The following is a 21,077-nucleotide window of genomic DNA, read 5'->3' on the forward strand; positions in this document are numbered from 1 at the left end:
TTGAAGTGGAACTTGAACTGCTATTTATGCTCATTTTATTCCATGTCTGTATTTCTAACATTATTTTATATAAATCTCTATTCTTTATATTATTGAATTTTTTTTAGCTGTAAGATGCATCAACACACCACAGCAAATTCCTAATACATGTAAATATATGTGGTGAATAAAGTTGATCCTTGATCCTAGATTCTCGAAATCACCCTGTGTCTAACAGTGGAGCTGAAAAGTTTGTACATACAGTATTTTGAAGGAAGTTTTAAAGAAGCAAAGTTGTTCCAGTTTGACAATGATTCAACGTTTGGCTGACTTCTGACGTACAAAATAGCATAATGACACATTCTACTATATATTTCATCCCTGATGTGTCAGAGTCTTCAAACAGGATTAACGTTTGGTCTGGCTTAGCTCGAGGAAAAAATGGAGAGGCTGTAGTTAAAGCAAACACCAGGTGAGAAGAAACAAAATGAAGCCATTCAGACGAATGAAAAACTGAGACACCACCGTTACTGATGCATCACCTTCCGGTATGGCGGGGGTGGGGAGGTGAGTTCTGCGGCACAGGATCAAAGTAAGCTGCAGAGAGTCATAAAATTCCTCAGCTCCATCATGGGTACTAGCCTCTGTAGTATCCAAGATATCATCAAGGAATGGTGCCTCAGAAAAGCAACTTCCATCATCAAGGACCCCCACCAGCCAGGACATGCCCTCTTCTCATTGTTACCATCAGGAAGGAGGTACAGAAGCCTGAAGGCACACACTCAGTGATTCAGGAACAACTTCTTCCCTTCTGCCATCCGATTCCAAAATGGACATTGACTCCATGAACACTACCTCACTACTTTATTTTAAGCTTCTGTTAATTGCACTATTTATCTTAATTTAACTATTTAATATACATATATCCTTACTGTAATCCAGTTTTTAAAATATTTATCATGTACTTTGTACTGCTGCTGCAAAATTAACAAATTTCATGACATATGTTGGTGATATTTAGGGAATGCTCACAAAATGCTGGAGGAACACAGCAGGCCAGGCTACATCTATGGAAAAGGGTAAACAGTTGATGTTTTGGGCCAAGACCCTGCATCAGGACCTCCAGTATTTTGTGTGTATTACTTAGATTTCCAGCGGATGCAGATTTTCTCTTGCCGGTGATATTAAACCTGATTCTCATTCTGACTGTCAAGACAGATGAACAAGTATGAGATAGCAATATTTTGAATAAATTGCAGGAAAGGTCAGAAATGTTTGAGTTTAAGTTGAATAATGTTTGTAGCAGGAGCCATTTCTGAACATGTTGAAGAAATATGTAATGACAGATGTAGGTATTCCAGAATCACCATGGCTATTGAAGACATGTGTTCAGCTATTTTAGTCAAGATGTCACACCTTCTTCAGATCAAATATTAATCACAGAAATGATTGAAGAACAAAGAATTGCCAGATGCTAGATTCCTGAAATAAAAATTATTTTTAATCAGAAGAAGGAAATGATGGAGAAGAGGAAGAGGTGGAGAGTGCAAAGAAAACATATGGAGACCAAGAGAGTCAATGACACAAGGGACAGTAGTGTTAGCTGAAAAATGGTGAGGAAGGCTCATGAAGGCATGATGCCTTACAGCACCAGCATTTGCAATCAGAGTTATCAGACCTCTTTTACAATAAGATAGACTCTTGGTCCTACAGTTTACCTTGTCATGATCCAGCACTTTAGCTTTTACCTGCAATGCACTCAATCAGTAGCTGCTACACTTTACTCTGCACCGTTATATTTTTTGCCTTATTATAGCTCAATACCCCGTGCAATGATTTGATCTGTATGAACAGTATGCAAGACAAACTTTGCACTGTATTTTGGTACATGTGACAATAATAATCCAATCATCCTAATCATTATGTGCCTTGTCGCATGCCATAGACGATCATGGTCTTTCACCATGATTGTTCTTGGCAAATTTTTCTACAGAAGTGGTTTGCCATTGCCTTCTCCTCTGTAGTGTCTTTACAAGATACGTGATCCCAGCCATTATCAATAGAGGTTGTCTGCCTGCCGTAAGTTGTCACATAACCAGGACCAAGGACCACAAGACCATAAGACATAGGAGCAGAATTAGGCAACTTGGCCCATCAAGTCTGCTCCACCATTCAAAAATGGCTAATTATTTTTTCTCCTCCTCAGCCCCACTCCCCATAACCTTTGATGCCATGACCAATCAAGAACCTATCAATCTCCGCCTTAAGTACACCCAACAACCAGGCCTCCACAGCTGCCTGTGGTAACGAATTCCACAAATTCACCACCCTCTGGCAAAAAAAAATTTGCTGCATCTCTGTTTTAAATGGATGCCCCTCTATCTTGAGGCTGTGCCTTCTTGTCATGAACTTCCCCACCATGGGAAACATCCTTTCCACATCTACTCTGTCTAGGCCTTTCAACATTTGAAAGGTTTCCATGAGATCCCCCCTCATCCTTCTAAGTTCCAGCAAGTACAGGACCAAGAGCCATCAAATGTTCCTCATCTGATAACTCTCTCATTCCCGTAATCACCCTTGTGAAGCTCCTCTGAACCCTCTCCAAAGCCAGCACAGCTTTTCTTGTGATATGCACCAGCTGCTCATACATCTTTTCATCAGCTGCTCCCATGACTTCATGCGATCCTTACCCTAAGCAGGTGCTACACCTTGCCCAACGTTGACCTGTAGGCTAGCGGAGGGAAGAAGTCCCTTATATCTCCTAGGGTAGAGATGTATCTCCATCCGCCACCTGCAAACCAATACCAATTCCGAGTTGGTGTAAGTAAGGTGATCATGCTTTGTTGGCATGTGAAGTATGGCAACAATTGCAGGCTGTGCCTCGATGCAAACAATGTATTTCACTGTATGTTTCAATTTTTTGATGTACATGTGACAAATAAAGTTAATCTTTATCTTGAATAAAGTTGAACATAAGGTATTGAGTGATGTGCTGAGATAAGATATTTAATCATCAATCATTGAAATGGTGATGGTTACCAGCATTGGAGTATAAACTAGCCGCATAATTCCTGCTGAGAAATAATTGAGTAATTCTAAGCATCCAGACGGATAGTTTTGGATCAGCAGCCATTTATGTTCCAGATCCAGGACACTGTGGTTCAAGAATTCTGTAGTTCAGGAGAGAATGCGAAGTTGGTCTCAATTCCCCGCTCCTTGCAGAGTAACCCCCAACAACAGGAATTCTGCAGATGCTGAAAATTCAAGCAACACACATCAAAGTTGCTGGTGAACGCAGCAGGCCAGGCAGCATCTCTAGGAAGAGGTACAGTCGATGTTTCAGGCCAAGACCCTTCGTCAGGACTAACTGAAGGAAGAGTTAGTAAGAGATCCAGTTGGAGTTGGGTTGGGGGCTGGCCATACTTGTTGGTGCTGCTCTCCAGTGTTTGCTCAGTGGAAGACAAGCTGGATTGCCTTCGTCCATGGCTGCAATTGCACAGAAATAGGAAGTGCTGCAACTTGTTCTTGCAGAAATATAGCTCCGGGACAATGTCCACGCACCATCAATCTACAGGCCATGACACTCTGGGACTTGGGCTATATTATTGTTTTTCTAACTTTCTGTTGTAACTGTACATTTTTCTGCTATTGTAATTAAATACACTGTGCGTTGCGACTTGGCCTCAGAGGAACACTGTTTCATTTGGCTGTATTCCTGTTCATGGTTATATGATAATTGAACTTGAACTTGAGTATATGTGGAGACATGATAGACTGCAGACGCTGGAATCTGAAAGAAGGAGCAATCTGTTGTAGGAATTCAGTGAGGTGAGATGATAGAGTTCCTCTCGCTTGTACAGTACTTGTGCCTTTCTCATTCAACTAATCTCTTTATAACACACAGCAGCCATCACAATGTGTCTATTCCTAGTCCATTTAAACAAAATTGCTTCACTGAACGAACCTATTGTAGTTGGAATTGGTTTATTATTTTCACGTCCCAAAATCCAGTGAAAATTCGACTTGCATCCCGTTCAAATTTCAAAAGTTCAAAATAAATTTATTATCAAAGTACATATATGTCAGCAGATACAACCCTGACTTTCATTTCCTTGCAGGCATACTCAATAAATCCATACTATATCAATGCATAAACTTGGGCATTCAACTAGTGTGCAATAGGGAACAAACAGTGCAAGTACAAAAAGAAAAATATAAAATAAATAAATAAGCAATAAATATTGAGAGCATGAGATGAAGAGCCCTTGAAAGTGAATCCATAGGTCGTGGGAACATTTCAGTGATGAGACAAGTAAAGTTGAGTGAAGTTATCCCTTTTGGTTTGAGAGCCTGATGGTTGAGAGGTAATAACTGTTCCTGAACCTGGTGGGGTGAGTCCTCTTCCTGATTGCAGCAGCGAGATGAGACCATGCTCTGTGTGGTGGGAGAACCGGGTGGTGGATGCTGCTTTCCTGAGGGAATGCTTCCTGTAGATGTGCTCAGTAGGGGGAGGGCTTTAACTATGATGGACCTGTGATATCTAATAACTTTTGTAGGATCTTCCTTTCAATGGCATTGGTGTTTCCATACCTGGCTGTAATGCAACCAGTCAATATACGTTCCTCTGCACATCTATAGAAGTCTGTAATGCAGAATCTTTGCAAACTCCTAAGGAAGTAGAGGCATTGCTGTGCTTTCTTCATAATTGCACTTGTGTGTTGGGCCAAGGACAGGTATTCTGAAATAATAATAAGTTATTTAAAGTTGCTGACCCTCTCCACCTCCAATCCTCCGATGAGAACTGGCTTATGGACCGCTGGCTTCCTCCTCATTAAGTCAATAATCAGCTCCTTGATGTTGCTGACATTGAGAGAGAGGTTGTTGTTGTGGCACCTCTCTCTCCAAATGCTGGTTCATCACCACCTTTGATTCAGCCTATGAATCAAATACGGATCCGATCATTACACAGTGCACTGAATTAGAACAAGGTCAAATGATATCAATGTACAATAAAGTGTATCAGCTATAGAGTACACTGTAGGTAAACGATAAGATGCAAGATCATTACGAGGTAGATTATGAGGTCACAAATCCATTTTATTGAACTTGGAACAATTTAATAGTCTGCTAACAGTGGGGTAGATGCTGTCCTTGACCGTGGTGGTCTGTAAGGCTTTTGTATCTTCTGCTCAATGGATGAAGGTAGAAAAGACAATATCCAGAGTGGATGCGATCTAGGATTATGCTGACTGTTTCACTGAGGTAGTGAGAGGAGGGTGATTTACATGATATGCTGAGCTGTGTCCATAACTCTTTGCAGTTTCTTGCAGTCACATGCAGAGCAATTTCCATACCAAGCCGTTATGCATCCAGATAGAATGTATTCTGTAGTGTAGCAATAAAAAATTGTAAGGGTTAACAGGGACATACCAAAACTTTTTATCCTTGTGAGGACCCTCACCATCCAAGCCATGCTCTCTTCTCCCTGCTGCGATCAGGAAGAAGGTACAGGAGCCTCAGGACTGACACAACCAGGTTCAGAAGCTGTTATTATCCTTCAACCATCAGGCTCTTGAATCAGAGGAAATAACTTCACTCAGAATAACTTCACTCGACTTTACTCGCCTCATCACTGAAATGTTCTCACAAGTTATGAACTCACTTTCAGGGACTCTTCATCTCATGTTTTCAATATTTATTGTGTTTTTTTTCTTTTTGCACAGTCTGTTGTCTTTTGCACATTAGTCATTTGCCCGTCCTGTACTGTGCTGTTTTTCATTGATTCTACTCTGTTTCTTTGTATTACTGTGAATGCCCACAAGAAAATAAATCTCAGGATAGTATACAATGACATATAGTATGTGGTTTGATAATAAGTTCGCTTTGAACTTTGAAACAAAGGTGAATATCAAACAATCAAGCTGTCTGTGAAATATGTGTAATATTCAGTATTTTTCATTTCATATTTGTATTTGTATTTTCAATTTATTTTTCAACTGACATGGTGAAGGGGAGCATTTATTTATCAACACCAACATATTTTCCATTCTTGTTGGACATGGTTGGTGTAAAACCATGTGTGGATCTGCATAGGACTGGCAGGGAATTTCACAGGACATGCATTAGGCTCTCAAGTTACGTTTGTTTAGCTATTGCTTTCATTAACAAGAGAGGGAAATGCTGGAAAACAGAAAGAAGGTTAAAGTCACATCTATCTGGAAGTGTTTAAAGTTTGGGGCTTGTTCGCCAGATTTGTTTTGCATAATTTAACAGTATCATGGCTGCTGTGTTGCCATAGGAATGGTGAGACCATGCACTGCTGTGAATGCCTATAAAAGATATCTATGCAGTTATTCAGATTTTAAACATTTTAATAGGCAAACCGTTTCCTGCAAAGACAATGCAAAGTTTTCGAATAAATACTTTGGGTCTTTAAATTGTTTATGCAGTACCTGAAATATTCTAAATGTGTTCAGAATGGGAGCATAAGAGCAAAGGCAAAGTAAAGCCTCCAACCTGATGATATGAACATCGCTTTCTTGAACTTGCAGTAATGACCCCCCCCCCCACCATTCCTCAGCCCTTTTTCCCTTTCTCACCTTATCTCCTTGCCTGTCCATCACCTCCCCCTCTGGTGCTCTTCCCCCTTTTCTTTCTTCCTTCCATAGCCTTTTGTCTCTCCTATCAGACTTCCCCTTCTCCAGCCCTGTATCTCTTTCACCAAACAACTTCCCAATCCTTTCCTTCATCCCTCCCCCTCCCGGTTTCACCTATCACCTTGTGTTTCTCTCTCCCCTCCCCCATCTTCTAAATCTACTCTCCAGCTCTTTTTCCCTCTGGTAATGCCAAAGGGGCTCAGCCCAAAATGTCGACTGTACTTTTTTTCCACAGATGCTGCCTGGCCTGCTGAGTTCCTCCAGCATTTTGTGTGCTTTGCTTGATTTTATGTGATGCCCACTTGTATTATGCAAAATAAAAACAAATACACTTAAAACATTTATCGGCATGCTGATAAAATGCATTTATGTCCAAATTATTTTTCAGTGAAAAAGAACTTAATCCTCATGTTTCTAACTGTTGACACCCAATCACTGCTCAGCAATTGAAACTGCCCAGATTGTGATCCTATACTCAATACCATTAATTCTAATTTAGTCAATTTGCTAATGTAATTACCTATAACCTTGATCTGTCTATTAAAATAAATTCTTTAATTTTTCTGCTAATTATCACTGTCTTAAATGAATAATTTTATTTGCTACCTTTTAAACATGGTTTCTCCACTAATAACTTGCGCAGTCAATGTCTCAGTATTTATTCCTCATAAATGCAGGACTCTTAATGAAGAGTCTTGGACCAAAACATTGACTGCTTATTCCCTTGTACAGATTCTGCCTGACCTGCTGAGTTCCTCCAGCATTCTATGTGTGTTTTTGATGTATTTCCATATCTATGTAATGGGTTGGAAAGTGTAGTAGATGGAGCTGCAAATGTAATTATAGAAGATGGATCACAAATATACCACCCTCATTCTTAACTTTTTACATTATTACAAGGATTTCCCCTGAGTAAGGCACAGAGAGAATCGATATTTACTGACAAATACACTTATTGGTTGTGTTAACAAGCATGTGAATGTACACAACCTGCCTTCATATCTACTAGGATGCACTGACCCTCCACGAAAAGTCAAAGAATAGAAAGGTGATACCCGGGAAGAAGAATCTATGCTGGCTGGGCATTCCTTGTAATCTCCACATGTCTGATGTGGGGTCCTCCACATCAGGATTGGTCTCCGGAGAGTTGTTGCTGTCTGTGCTCCCAAAATCTTTTGTTTTATTCCTTCCCTTATCAGATTATATCTCTGATGTTTCAGTTTGGTTGACTCAAGGTCATCTGACTGACCTGTGTCATTTCTCATTGGATGTAACCCAGGGCTGCAAGCAGTGTTGTTTTATGGCTTTCTCTTTCAACTTGGAGTCTGAAGTGACTTATTTTTTTCTATTCAACCCTGAATGGTTCAAACAAGTCAAACTGAGTCACCCAGACACTGAGCCTAATGAGAACACAGGTTGTTTCTTCATCAGTCCTGATGAAGGGTCTCCAGCCCAAAATGTCAACGGTTTACTTTTTTCCATAGATGCTGCCTGGCCTGCTGAGATCATCCAGCATTTTGTGTGTGTTGCTCGGATTTCCAGCATCTGCATATTTTCTTGTATTTGCATCCTTGAGCCTGCCATTTTACACAATGAACAACTTATCTGAGAGTGCTCTCAGGTTTGGTAGCAGATCATTACTAGGATCTCTGTGTGTCTGTATTCAATTGCCCTGATTAAGTTATCCCAGAGCAAGAATCAATTCACAGAATGGCAGATGCAAGGACAGTCTCACAAGAAGGCTACCTCCATTCACATTCACTGATTACCGTTCTTTCTGGCCAACATCATGTACAGATATTTTACTTTTTACAAATGTTTCCCTCCTTACCAAACTAGAATTAGGAGTGCAATGTAACAGTGTTTACCCCATGGTAGGTGAGAGCAACATTAGGGAGCATCGATTTAGGAATATTTAAAAGGCACCTGAGGGACAACTTAGTGTAGTTCTAGTTCAAGCTTATTGTCACTCAACCGTACATATGTATACAGCTAAACGAAACAATGTTCCTCCAGACCAAGGAGCACAGTACTGTACATATAACTCATACACATAACACAAAGTAATTATCACAAATAAATTCAAAAATAATGAGGTGCATATTCGATACAAGTTAAAAGTGAACAGTATAATGCTACTGGTGCTCCATGCATCGTGAGACCTGGCTGGTGGCAACGTGTAGTCTTATGGCCTGGGGCGAAGAAGCTGATTTCCATCCTGACAATTTTTGTCCTAATGCTACAGTACCTCCTACCTTATGGTAGGGGGTCAAAGAGATTGATGGACAGATGGGAGGGACCACTGATAATGTTAAGGGCCTAACACAGAAGGCAGTGAGTATATGGAACAAGTGACCGAGGCAGACACAATGCTATCAATGAAGAAGCACTTGGATAATTTCATGGAGGGGCGTGGCTTAGAGGGATATGGGCCAAACACAAGAAATGGGAGGGGGAGGCACAGTCTTTTCCAGTTAGTGCCAGCTATAAGATCAAGGTTCAATTCCCAATGCTGTCTGTAAGCAGTTTATCTGTTCTCCCCGTGACTGCATGGGGATTTCCTCCAGAAATCCTGCTTTCCTCCCACATTTCAAAAAGACGTAAGGTTAGGGTTTGTAAATTGTGGGCATGCTATGCCGACACCAGGTGCATGACAAGACTTACAAGATGCCCAGCACAATCCTTGCTGATTTGATTTGATGCCAACGATGCATTTCACTGTAGGTTTTAGTACAAGTATAATTGTGACAAATAAAGCTAATATCTAATTCGAAGCTGCTGGGTTGGCAGAGAGATTGGCATGGATTAGAAGGGCTGAAGGGCCTGCATCTGAATGCTATGTAACGTTCACTACTGTGCAGGTTTCCCAGGGTTTAGCTGAACTGGTTATGACTAGAAGACATCCTAGTCACTCCTTGTGGGGCTACTGATTTAGAAAGAGAGAGAGAGAGAGAGATACAGCACGGGAGCAGGCCCTTCTGACCCAATAAACCCATGCAGCCCAATTCCACCCATGTGATCAATTAACCTTTGAAATGTGGGAAGAAACCCACACAGTCGTAGGGAGAATGTACAAATTCCTGAGAGACAATGGCAAGCATTGAACCGGGACCACACTCATTGTAATAGGGTTACACTACCATGTGGCCATTTAGAAATATCGTTCTCCTGTACTCCTCGGCCTTAAGATGCCTTTGGGTTTGGACCTAATGCCTTCAGAAGCTAGAGAAAGAAACTGGGAGGTGATAGGTGGAAGAGGTAAAGGGGCAAAGAAGAAGACAATGAGAGAGGGCAATGGAACTAATCCACCCAGTCGGGCTATGCCACCCAGTATGATGCTCACAAACAAACTAAAATCCTTTGTGTAATAAAACAGGTATTAGGTGCAAACCAAACAGAGTGGGTTAAACTGAAACAGGATTATTGTGTTTCCATTATGGATTACGATTGAGTGTGAAAGAGTAGATCTGCTTAAAACAGTTATTAGTCCTCAATCATCAGGTTCTTGAACCAAAGAGGATAACTTCACTCAGCTTCACTCACCCCATCACTGGATGGTTCCTACTGAGCTGGACTCACTTTCAATGACTCTTCATCTCATGTTTTCAATATTTATGGTTTATTTATTTATTATGATTGTTTCTTCTTTTTTACTCTTCCTTTATTTATTTGCAGTTTGTCTTTTGTTTCCACATCTTACTTTGTCCACCCCGTTGTGTGTAGTCTTTCTTTGATTCTATTGTGCTCATTGTATTTACCATAAATGTCCACAAAAAAAAAAGGAATCTCAGGGTTGTATATAGTGACATCTATATGCTTTGATAATAAATTTATTTTGAACTTTGCACTTTAAAATTCTGACTAAGCAAAAGATCTACGAGGAAATGTTGCAGCTCTATAAAACCCTGGTTTAGGTCACACATTGTGTTCAGTTCTGGTCACCTCATTGTAGGAAGGATGTGGAAGCTTTAGAGAGGGTCCAGAGGAGATTTACCAGGATGCTGCCTGGATTAGAGAGAATGTCTTGTGAGGATAGGTTGAGTAAGCTAGGACTTTTCTCTTTGGTGTGAAGAAGGAAGAAATGTGACTTGATATTGGTGTACATTATGATAAGAGGCATAGATAGAGAGCACAGCCAATTCCTTTTCCCTGGGTGGAAATGGATAATATGAGGGGGCATAATTTTAAGATGATTAGCAGAAAGTATGGGAGGGATGTCAGGGTAGTTCTTTATACACTGGGTGTGTAGAACGTTCTGGCAAGGGTGGTTGTAGAGACAGATACATTAAGGACATTTAAGAGACTCCTAGATAGGCATGTGGAAGATAGGAAAATGAAGGGCTGTGTGGGAGAGAAGGGTTGGATTGACCTTGGAGTAGGTTATAAGGGTGGCATATCATTATGGGCCAAAGGGCCTGAACTGTCGTGTAGCATTTTACATACTATGACTTTACAAATATGAAATGAACTTCAATAAAGAAAATCTGACGTGCAATAAAGGTTGAGTAGAAACGGAACTAAAAATTATTAAAATCTGAAAGCAAATAGATTCTGAATAATGAACCAGAACAAATATATTATCTTGAGGCAGATAAACATTACTAGATCATGACACCAGCGATATAGCTTTATAGTCAGAATGTATGAAAAAACAACAAATATAGCGGCTGTTACAAATTGCAAAGCATCGGTGAACAGGTTAAGTGAAATGAATCGACACGGAATGATATGAATCTTAAAATCAACTATCAAAAACTGAACATAAATTAGAAAGTCTTCCAAAGATGCCACAAAGTACAAACAGAAACTTGACTCACTTTCAATTCATGTTTTCAGCATTAGTGATTTTCATTTTTATTTGCACCATTTGGCTTCTTTTGCACATTGGTTGTTTATCTGTCTTGGTTTATGTGTACTGCAGGTTTTCATAAATCCTATTGTACCCCTTTAGCCGGCTGGTGGTGTAGTGGCATCAGCACCAGACTTCAGAGCGAAGGCTCCCGAGTTCGAGTCCAGCTGGCCCCCTTGCACACTTTCCATCCGTGCTGGGTTGAGCGTCGAGCTAGCGACTCGGCCTCGTAAAAATAAGAAAGCCTGCTGAAAAAAAAGGCCATCATGACGGCGTCCCAATGACTCCACCCGGAGTTAAGGGCTAAAAAAAAATTAGACCCCTTTATTTTCCTGTAAGTGCCTACAAGAAAGTGAATCTCAAGGTGAGATATGGTAAATTATACACACTTTGATGAAAAATTTACTTTGATTTGCACTCAACTTTAAGGATCGGAATATTACAGAAAATTAATATCTCAAACTTGATAATTCGGTTGCATCAACTATAAAGTGGCTGACGTTCAAGTTCAAGTTTATTATTTTCTGATCTTATACCCAAACATACACATACACATATACAGCCAAATCAGACAATGTTCCTCCTGACCACAGTGCACCAACGAAACATATCACACAGCACATAAAACTAAATATGACCAGAAATAATTAGTAAAATATAATTCAAAGTGTATGTGGTGCGCAGCACAGGAAGACAGCAAACAGTACAGTTAACAGCTCGCTGTCCCAGTGACGAGGTGTCATGGTATTCATCGGTAACACAGCCTGCGGGAAGAAGCCGTTACCCAGTCTGGCAGTCCTAGTCCTGATGCTCCAGTACCTGCTTCCTGATGGTAGTGGGTCAAAGAGATTGTGGGATAGGTGTTGGGGATCCTCAACAATGCTTTGGGCCCTTCATATGGAACACTCCTGGTAAGTGCCACAAATAAGGAGGGAGGGAGAGCCAGGTGATCCTCTCGGTGGTTTTTACTATCCTCTGTAGGGTCTTGCAGTCCAATTTTTGCATCTTCCATACTGCACAATGGTGCAGCCCAACAGACCACACTGGATGGTGTGGCTGTAGAAAGTTGTTGGAATGGGGGCATGGAGCCTTGAATGTCTCAATCTCCTCAGAATGTTAATGGGTTTCATTTCACAGATAGGGAGTACTGTCCTGCCATTACATAGAATGTATTTGATAATATAGTACCGAATATTGATTGGTATCTGGGCAGTTACTTCTTGCCTTAGTGTGGTGCAGTTACAGATTGTCCTGGTTGAGCACATGAAATGATAGATTAGGACAATGTTAAACAGAAGAGATTCTGCAGATGCTGGAAATACAGAGAAACACACACAAAATGCTGCAAAACTCAGCAGGTCAGGCAGCATCTATGGAGAGGAAAAAACAGTTGATGTTTCAGGCTGAGAACCTTCATCAGGGCTGGAAAGCAAGGGGGCAGAAAATGGAATAAGAAGGTAATGGAGAGGGAGAAACACAAGTTGGCAGATGATATCTGAGACCAGGGGAGGGGTGTTGGGGGTGGGAGATGCTGTAAGAAGCTGCGAGGTGATAGGTGGAAAAGGTAAGGGGCTCAGTGAAAAAGTAAGACAGGTGGAAAATATCAATGAGTTCATACTTTGAAAAAGGTTTATTGATGAAAGGGGAATTGCTTTTAAAGTCAAGCTTTACTATGTGTAACAAGCCTTCAGGTGCGAAAGCAGAATGACTTTTTGACTTTTCACCCTTTGAACTCAAGTGTTGTGTATGCCTATTTCTAACAAGAGATTTCCCTACTTTTATTTCACCCACAGAGTGCTCAGGCCCACTGGGGATGGAGGGAGGGATAATATCGAATCAGCAGATTTCAGCATCCTCGACACATCGTGCCCTGTTTGGCTTACAGAAGTGGTACCCATACTATGCCAGACTGAATAAAAAGGGACTGGTAAATGCCTGGACGGCGGCAGAAAATGACAGATGGCCATGGATTCAGGTAACAGATGGGTGTACAAAGAAACAGAGACTAAAACAGGATTCACAATTTTTTTTTCCTGATAGCTGATGATGGCAAAATGTGAAACAGAAATAATAATTTGTATAATGTATTTTTAAGGGACTATAAAATTAGAAGCTAGTCGTTGAACTTATAAATTGATATATGCATATCTGTGTCCTTTTTGTTTTGTAAAGTTTGGAAGATGGAAACAGCTGGAAATACTCAGGGGGTGAAATCTTTTCTGAGATGTATTGGGCAGGGTCCCCTACTCTCTACACAAGAGAATTTGCAGATGCTGGAAATCCAGAGCAACGCACTCAAAAATGCTGTAGGAACTCAGCAGGTCGGGCAGTTCCTGAGGAAGGGTCTTGTCCACATGGTCGACATCATAGATGGTACCTGACATACTGAGTTCCTCCAACATTTTGTGTGTGTAACCTAAATACTGTCTAGCAGCTTCTTACGTTCGTGTGCATTCAGTTGCTGTACCCGGCCAGATCATGATGCAACCGGCCAGAGAAGTGGAGTTACAATTTCAGGCTGATGGTCTATCATCAAATCATTTACCCTTTTTAACACCTACTTTGTATGATATTCAAGTAAAGATCAAGACAAATCAAGTCAACTTCATTGTCAAGTCCATAAGTAGATACAAGCCCGGGTGAAATGGAAAATGTACTTGTAGCAGCACTGCAGGCATGCAGCATCAGAGATGCAACATTCACAGAACTAACTATTAGTGTAAAAGAAAAAACACAATAACAAGAAGGTGTCCATTATAATGCAAACTGATCAACATAGTCTTACCTCTTCTCACCAGCCTGTCTCCTCCCCCTTCCCTTTCTCCTATGGTCCACTCTCCTCTTAGGTTCCTTCTTCTCCAGGCCTTCATCTTTCCCACCCATCAGGCTTCACCAATCACCTTCTAGTCATAGTCATAGTCATACTTTATTGATCCCGGGAGAAATTGGTTTTCGTTACAGTTGCACTTTAAATAATTAAATAGTAATAAAACCATAAATAGTTAAATAGTAATATGGAAATTATGCCAGGAAATAAGTCCAGGACCAGCCTATTGGCTCAGGGTGTCTGACCCTCCAAGGAAGGAGTCGTAAGGTTGTAAAGTTTGATGGCCACAGGCAGGAATGACTTCCTATGACGCTCAGTGTTGCATCTCGGTGGAATGAGTCTCTGGCTGAATGTACTCCTGTGCCCAAACAGTACATTATGTAGTGGATGGGAGACATTGTCCAAGATGGCATGCAACTTGGACAGCATCCTCTAGCTATGAGACCATATGACCATAAGACATAGGTGCAGCATTAGACATTCAGCTCTTCGACAATCTGCCATTTCATCATGGCCGATTGTGCATCCCATTTAACCCCATACACCTGCCCTCTCACCATATCCCTTGATGCCCCAACCAGTCAAGAATCTATCAACTTCTGCTTTAAATGTACCCATGGACATGGCCTCAACCATAGTCTATGGCAGAGCATTCACACAGATTCACCACTCTTTGGCTAAAAATATTTCTCCTTACATCTGTTCTAAAAGGCCGCCAGTCAATTTTGAGGCTGTGCCCTCTAGTTCTGGATATCCCCACCAAAGGAAACATTCTCTACGCACCCACCATATCTAGTCCTTTTATCATTCAGTAGGTTTCAATAAGATTCCCCCGCATTCTTCTAAATTAGATAGGTAGGTAGATATACTTTATTGATCCCAAGGGAAATTGGGTTTCGTTACAGCCGGACCAACCAAGAATAGAGCGTAACTATAGCAATACAAAAACCACAAACAATCAAACAACAAAAAGCAAACTATGCCAGATGGAGAATAAGTCCAGGACCAGTCTATTGGCTCAGGGTGTCTGACCCTCCACGGGAGGAGCTGCAAGTTCGATGGCCACAGGCAGGAACGACCTCCCGTGCCGCCCAGTATTGTATCTCAGTGGAATGTGGCCGAAGAACAACAGTAAAAAGTTCAATGTCCGATCTACAAACATGTTCCTCGATTGTAATATACCCCGGATTGCACCATCTGTTGTTAACCAGAACAGTAAGCACCCAACTCCTTTATGTTTACCGCTCTCAGTACACTTCCGGTCAGCCGGAACGGTCTGGAAGCCACCATCTATGGAGAAGTTTTGATCGGATATGTCCTCGTGCAGCCCCGTTCCAGTGAAACATATAACACCGCACTCCCGAACTGTTCTCTGACGCCTGGCTAGCGCCGTGAAATCGTCCATTTTATTACCCACCGAACTCCTCTTCTCCGTAAGTCTCTGTTGTCTCGACCCAGTCCTCTTTCCTCGACTTTGTGATCCCCCTCTGCATCCTCTGTGTGTTTTCCTCCAGAAGGAAATTCCAGTGAGTACAGGCCCAAGACTGCCAAACACTCCTCATATGTTGATACCTTCATTCCTGGAATAATCCTCATGAACCTCTTCTGGATTTTCTCCAATGATAATACATCCTTTCTGAGATATGGAGCCCAAAACTGTTGACAATAATCCAAGTGCAGCCTGACAGTGTCTTATAAAGGTTCAGCATTATCTCCTTGTTTTTATTTTCTATTCCCCTTGAAATAAATGCCAACATTGCATTTGTCTTCTTTACCACAGAGTCAACCTGCGAATTAACATTCTGGGAGTCTTGCACAAGGATTCCTAAGTCCCTTTGCAGCTCTGATGTTTGAATTTTCTCCCCATTTAGATAATAGTTCCTTTTACCGAAATGCATTATCGTACATTTCCCAACATTGTATTCCATCTGCCACTTTTTTGCCCAGTCTTCCAATTTGTATAAGTCCTGTTGCAATCGCATTGCTTCCTCAGCACTACCTACCTCTTCGAATTATCCACAAACTTTGCCAGAAAGCCGTCAAACCCATTATCTAAATCATTGACAAACAATGTGAAAAGTAGCGGCCCCAATACTGACCCCTGAGGAACACCACTAGTCACTGGCAGCCAACCAGAAAAGGCCCCTTTTATTTCCACTCACTGCCTACTGCCTGTCAGCCATTGCTCTATCCATGCTAGTATATTTCCTGTAACACCAAAGGATTTTATCTTGTTGAGCAGCCTCATGTGAGGCACCTTATCAAATGCCTTCTGAAAATCTAAATAAATGACATCCACTGCCTCTCCTTTGTCCACCTTGCTTGTTACTTCCTTGAAGAATTGTAACAACTTTGTCAGGCAAGATTTCCCTTTACAAACCAAGCTGACTCTGACTTATTTTATCATTAGTCCCCACGTACCCTGAAACCTTATCCCTAATAATGGACTCCAACATTTTCCCAACCACTGAGGTTAAGCTAACTTGTCCATAAATTCCTTTCTTTTGTCTTCCTCCTTTCTAAAACAGAAAGCAACAAATACTGGATTGAAAGTGTTATTTTTGAATGTATGCAGCATAAGGAATAAAATGGACGATCTTGAAATTCAGCTACAGATTGACAAATATGACGTTGTGGCCATCTCTGAAACTTGGCTAAAGGATGGTATACACCCCGGATGGTATACACCCCATAGGCTGAAGAGATTGTGGAATGATCTGTCAAGAATCACTTGATTCTGGAATGGTTCAGGAAGACTGGAAAATTGCATATGTCACTCCACTCTTCAAGAAGGAAAAGAAGCGGAAGAAAGGAATCTATAGGCCAGGATGAAATGGTGGAGCAGAATCAATGAGCCAAATGGTTTAATTCTGCTCCTATATCTAGTGATTAGGAAAGAGGAGTTAGAATACACGGTAATTATGGGAAAGATTGAAAGGAAGAAAGCAAGAGGAAGACAAAGACAAATGATGCTGGAGACAGCAGCCAGAGAACTGGAAATGAATAACAATGAATTGATCCAAAAACATGAGGAATTCTGCAGATGCTGGAAATTCAAGCAACACACATCAAAGTTGCTGGTGAACGCAGCCGGCCAGGCAGCATCTCTAGGAAGAGGTACAGTCAATGCAGCAGGCCAGGCAGCATCTCTAGGAAGAGGTACAGTCCACTTGACCCAAAACAGGAATGTGTGGCCCACGGCAGTCAAAGCTCAAACTGGGCACAGCACCTGATGATGATGATATCTTATGGTCTTATGGTCTTATACTGAATAACAATTAGAGTTGTGCAGGTTGGTTCAAGAACTAAATGGTAAATTTCCTCTTTGTATCACATGTATTGAGATGCAGTAAAAAAAAATTGAATGCACGTTATTCATTTGATTATAATGTGTATTGAGGTAGTATGAGGTAAAACTATGAACAGAGTGTGAAGACAAAGCATGGAACGGTACAGCACAGGAAAAGGTCCTTCAGCCCACGATGTTGTCCTGAACCCAATAAATACTACTCAAATAGCCAACTGAACTAATCCCTTCTGCCTACAAAATGTCCATAACCTTCCACTTCCCTCACTAATGTACCACCCTCAGCCAGCACCCCAGGCAGCTCATTTCAGGCACCCATCACTCTCTGTGTAAAATAAACTTGTTCTTCACATCTTTTTTGAACTTACCCCCTCTCACCTTAGTTGCATGCCATCTGGTATGAGACATTTCAACCCTGGGAAACAGATACTCTCCACTCTATCTGTGCCTCTCATAATCTTATAAATCTCTATCCGATCTCCTCTCAGCCTCCACCGCGCCAGCAAAAAATCCAATTTTTCCAACTCTTCATTGTTGTACGTGTCCTCTCATCTGACAGGGAATATATTTTATTTTATTGCAGAATTTGTAGTTCTGGTTGTAATTTTCCCCAGTTTCCTTCGGCTTTGCTGACAATCTTCTGGAGTAAATGCACTGAATATCTTGTTACTATGCACAACTTGTCCTTCTCCGAATGAGAATCTCAGCGAGGTCGTGTTTAATTGTTCACCTTCTGCCCAGTCCTCCTCACCTTGTGGCCAGCCCTCCAAGCTGCTCTGAATGCTGTCTAATTGCAAGAATTCCGGTGGGTTTCTCCACTCTACAGAGAACGCCATGCCCTGTTAAGGGCTATTGCCACTCCAGCTGTATGAAGATGAGTGAGGATTCAAACATTTGCCTTTTCCACTTTTTGCTTCCGTGCAACACAATTACCCCAAGCAAAAACAGCAAATTCAGAAGGTGTGATATTTTCTTTATGCTGATGAATTATCTTCAAAACAATTACCCTTGTACTTACAGCGGAGGTTGATAGGTTCTCGGCTCTCTCAACAGCACACCTGTAGAAGTTCACTCAAGTGTTTGGTGACATGCTGAACATTCTTAACCTCCTAGGAAGATAGAAACACTGACACCCATTCCTTAAGGCTGCATCAATGTGTTGGGTTCTTGATCAGTAGGAGTGTCCAGAGGTTATCTTAATTTTTTTATTTAGCAATACAGTGTGGAATAGGTCCTTCCAGTGTTCACAAATCTGATGGACCCCTGTATGTCCACGTCTCTGTGTCTTCCGCTCTAAGGAGAAAGTCCTAGCCTATCCAACTCCCCCGCCCCCATCATTTAGTCGTTCAAGTCCAGGGAGCATCCTTGTAAATAATTTCTGCATTCTGCACTGCAGTTTAATAACGTCTTTCCCAGAGCAGGGCAACCAGAACGGAACACAATACTCCAAGTGTGTCCACACCACGTTCAGTACAACTGCATGGAAATATATCTCTACCATAGTCTTCCTGTTTCTCCATTGGTACGTTTATCAGGGCACCGATCTGCTTCCTCTCGTGTCTATATCAATACACTCAAAGTATGTGCTGTATTGGCTTCCCTTTCTACTTTGACCATAAAACCATAAGACACAGGAGCAGAATTAGGTTATTCGGCCCATTATGAATACTCTGCCATTCAATCATGGCTGATTTACTATCCCTCCCAATCCCATTCTCCTGTCTCCCCCCCCATAACCTTTGATGTCCTTACTAATTAAGGACCTATCAACCTCCTCTCTAAATATACCCAATGACTTGGTCCCCACAGCTCTCTGTGGCAATGAATTCTACAAGATTCACCACCCTCTGGCTAAAGATATTCCTCCTTATATCTGTTCTAAAGAGAAGGTCTTCCATTTTGAGGCTATGCCTTCTGGAGTTATAGTCTCCTACCAGTGGAAATATCCCCTCCATGTGCACACTATCTAGGCCTTTCAATATTCTATAGGTTTCAGTGAGATCCCCCTCATTCTACTAAACTCCAGCAAGCATAGGCCCAGGGTCATGAAACACTCCTGATGTGTTAACCCTTTCATTCCTGAGATCATTCTTGTGAACCTACTCTGGACTCTCTCCAATGCCAGCACATCTTTTCTTAAATAAGGGCCCAAAACTGCTCACAGTTCTCCATATGCAGTCTGACCACTGCCTTAAAAATGCCTCAGCATTACTTCCAAAGGCATTATTAGCTCCAAATTTCTTGTGTCCTGTACTGCAGTCAGTGGGGAAGGGAATGCTATAGCAGAGCTATCTGTGCAATACCAGGGGACATTCTGAGAATTCTGAGAGGTTTATCCTGGGTCAACGGACTGGGAAATGATAGGGTGGGGCACTTGAGCCCTCCTTTAGGGAGTCTCAAACTTTCTCAGTTTCTAAGATGGTGTTTGAGGGCAATGGTCTGGGACGTTGTAATTCAAGGAGTGTGAGTGGAATTTAGAGGGCAGGCAGGGTGAAATATCCTTGGCACTGTAGGAGAGTTATGCCCAGGTTGAATCAGATTCAGATGCAGATTCATTTATTTATCACATGTACATTGAAACATACAGTAAAATGCATCATTTGCATTAACAAACAAGACAACATAAGTATCAAGTTCAGGTTTAATTATCATTCCACCATTCATGAATATGGCCAAATGAGACAGCATTCATCCAGGGCCAAGTTGCAAAACACATTACTTACAGCACATTACACATGACACAACTAACATATTTGATTACATTTTCAGAAAATCACACAGACACAAAGAATATAACATTGCCCAAGTCCTTGAGTGGTTTGACTGTCCATTGGTGGTTAGTTGTCTTGCTCCAGCTTTTTCTTCCACTGAGCGAACACTGGAGGGCAGCACTGAGTGATCACTGAAGAGTAGCACTGAGCAAACACTGGAGAGCAGCACTAATGGGAGGGGCCAATCCCCAACCTAATACGGATTCCAGCGCGCACTACAGGACTCTGCTCTCCGCCATACTGCCTCCAGCATCTCAACCCTGGGCATCTGCAGCAGGTTAACTTGCGGCAAGGGCCCAGTCATCGCCACAACCAAGGCAATGCAGCTTTCCCCACTGTTCATCTGGCCAGTGAACCAGTGAACCAGACGCAGTATCCTTCATTGCCAATCTCCAGCATGATCTTGCAACCATGATAAAGATGTCCAAGACAATCACTCAGATCGTGCACTGTCTTGGCAAGATGGGTTGCAACAAGTCCAGACAACAACACAACAACTGTATGCATCAAGTCCAGATCCATCGCTATCAAGCAACTCACTGATGGGATTGTTCTGCAGTACATGATGTTCTTAGTATCCAACAGTGGCTTGCATTCATAATCAAAACGTACAGGATTAACAAATACACCTTTGATTGGACCTGGAGTGGCCATCTTACTGGAAGTACATACTGGGAACAGCCCACAA

At 41.7% G+C, this 21,077-nt stretch overlaps 1 protein-coding gene across 2 annotated transcripts in view; it reads left to right on the top strand.

Annotated features, from left to right (window-relative positions):
* The window catches only part of LOC140211501 (EGF-like repeat and discoidin I-like domain-containing protein 3), a 298,350-nt gene that overhangs the window by 133,389 nt on the left and 143,884 nt on the right, over positions 1–21,077 (top strand). For both annotated transcript variants that reach the window (XM_072281267.1, XM_072281268.1), the window contains one exon: positions 13,278–13,459. In XM_072281267.1, the coding sequence (XP_072137368.1) occupies positions 13,278–13,459 (182 nt within the window). The remainder of the gene's footprint in view (positions 1–13,277; positions 13,460–21,077) is intronic.

Source organism: Mobula birostris, chromosome 17 (genome assembly GCF_030028105.1).
Source record: "Mobula birostris isolate sMobBir1 chromosome 17, sMobBir1.hap1, whole genome shotgun sequence".
Lineage (NCBI taxonomy): Eukaryota > Metazoa > Chordata > Chondrichthyes > Myliobatiformes > Myliobatidae > Mobula > Mobula birostris.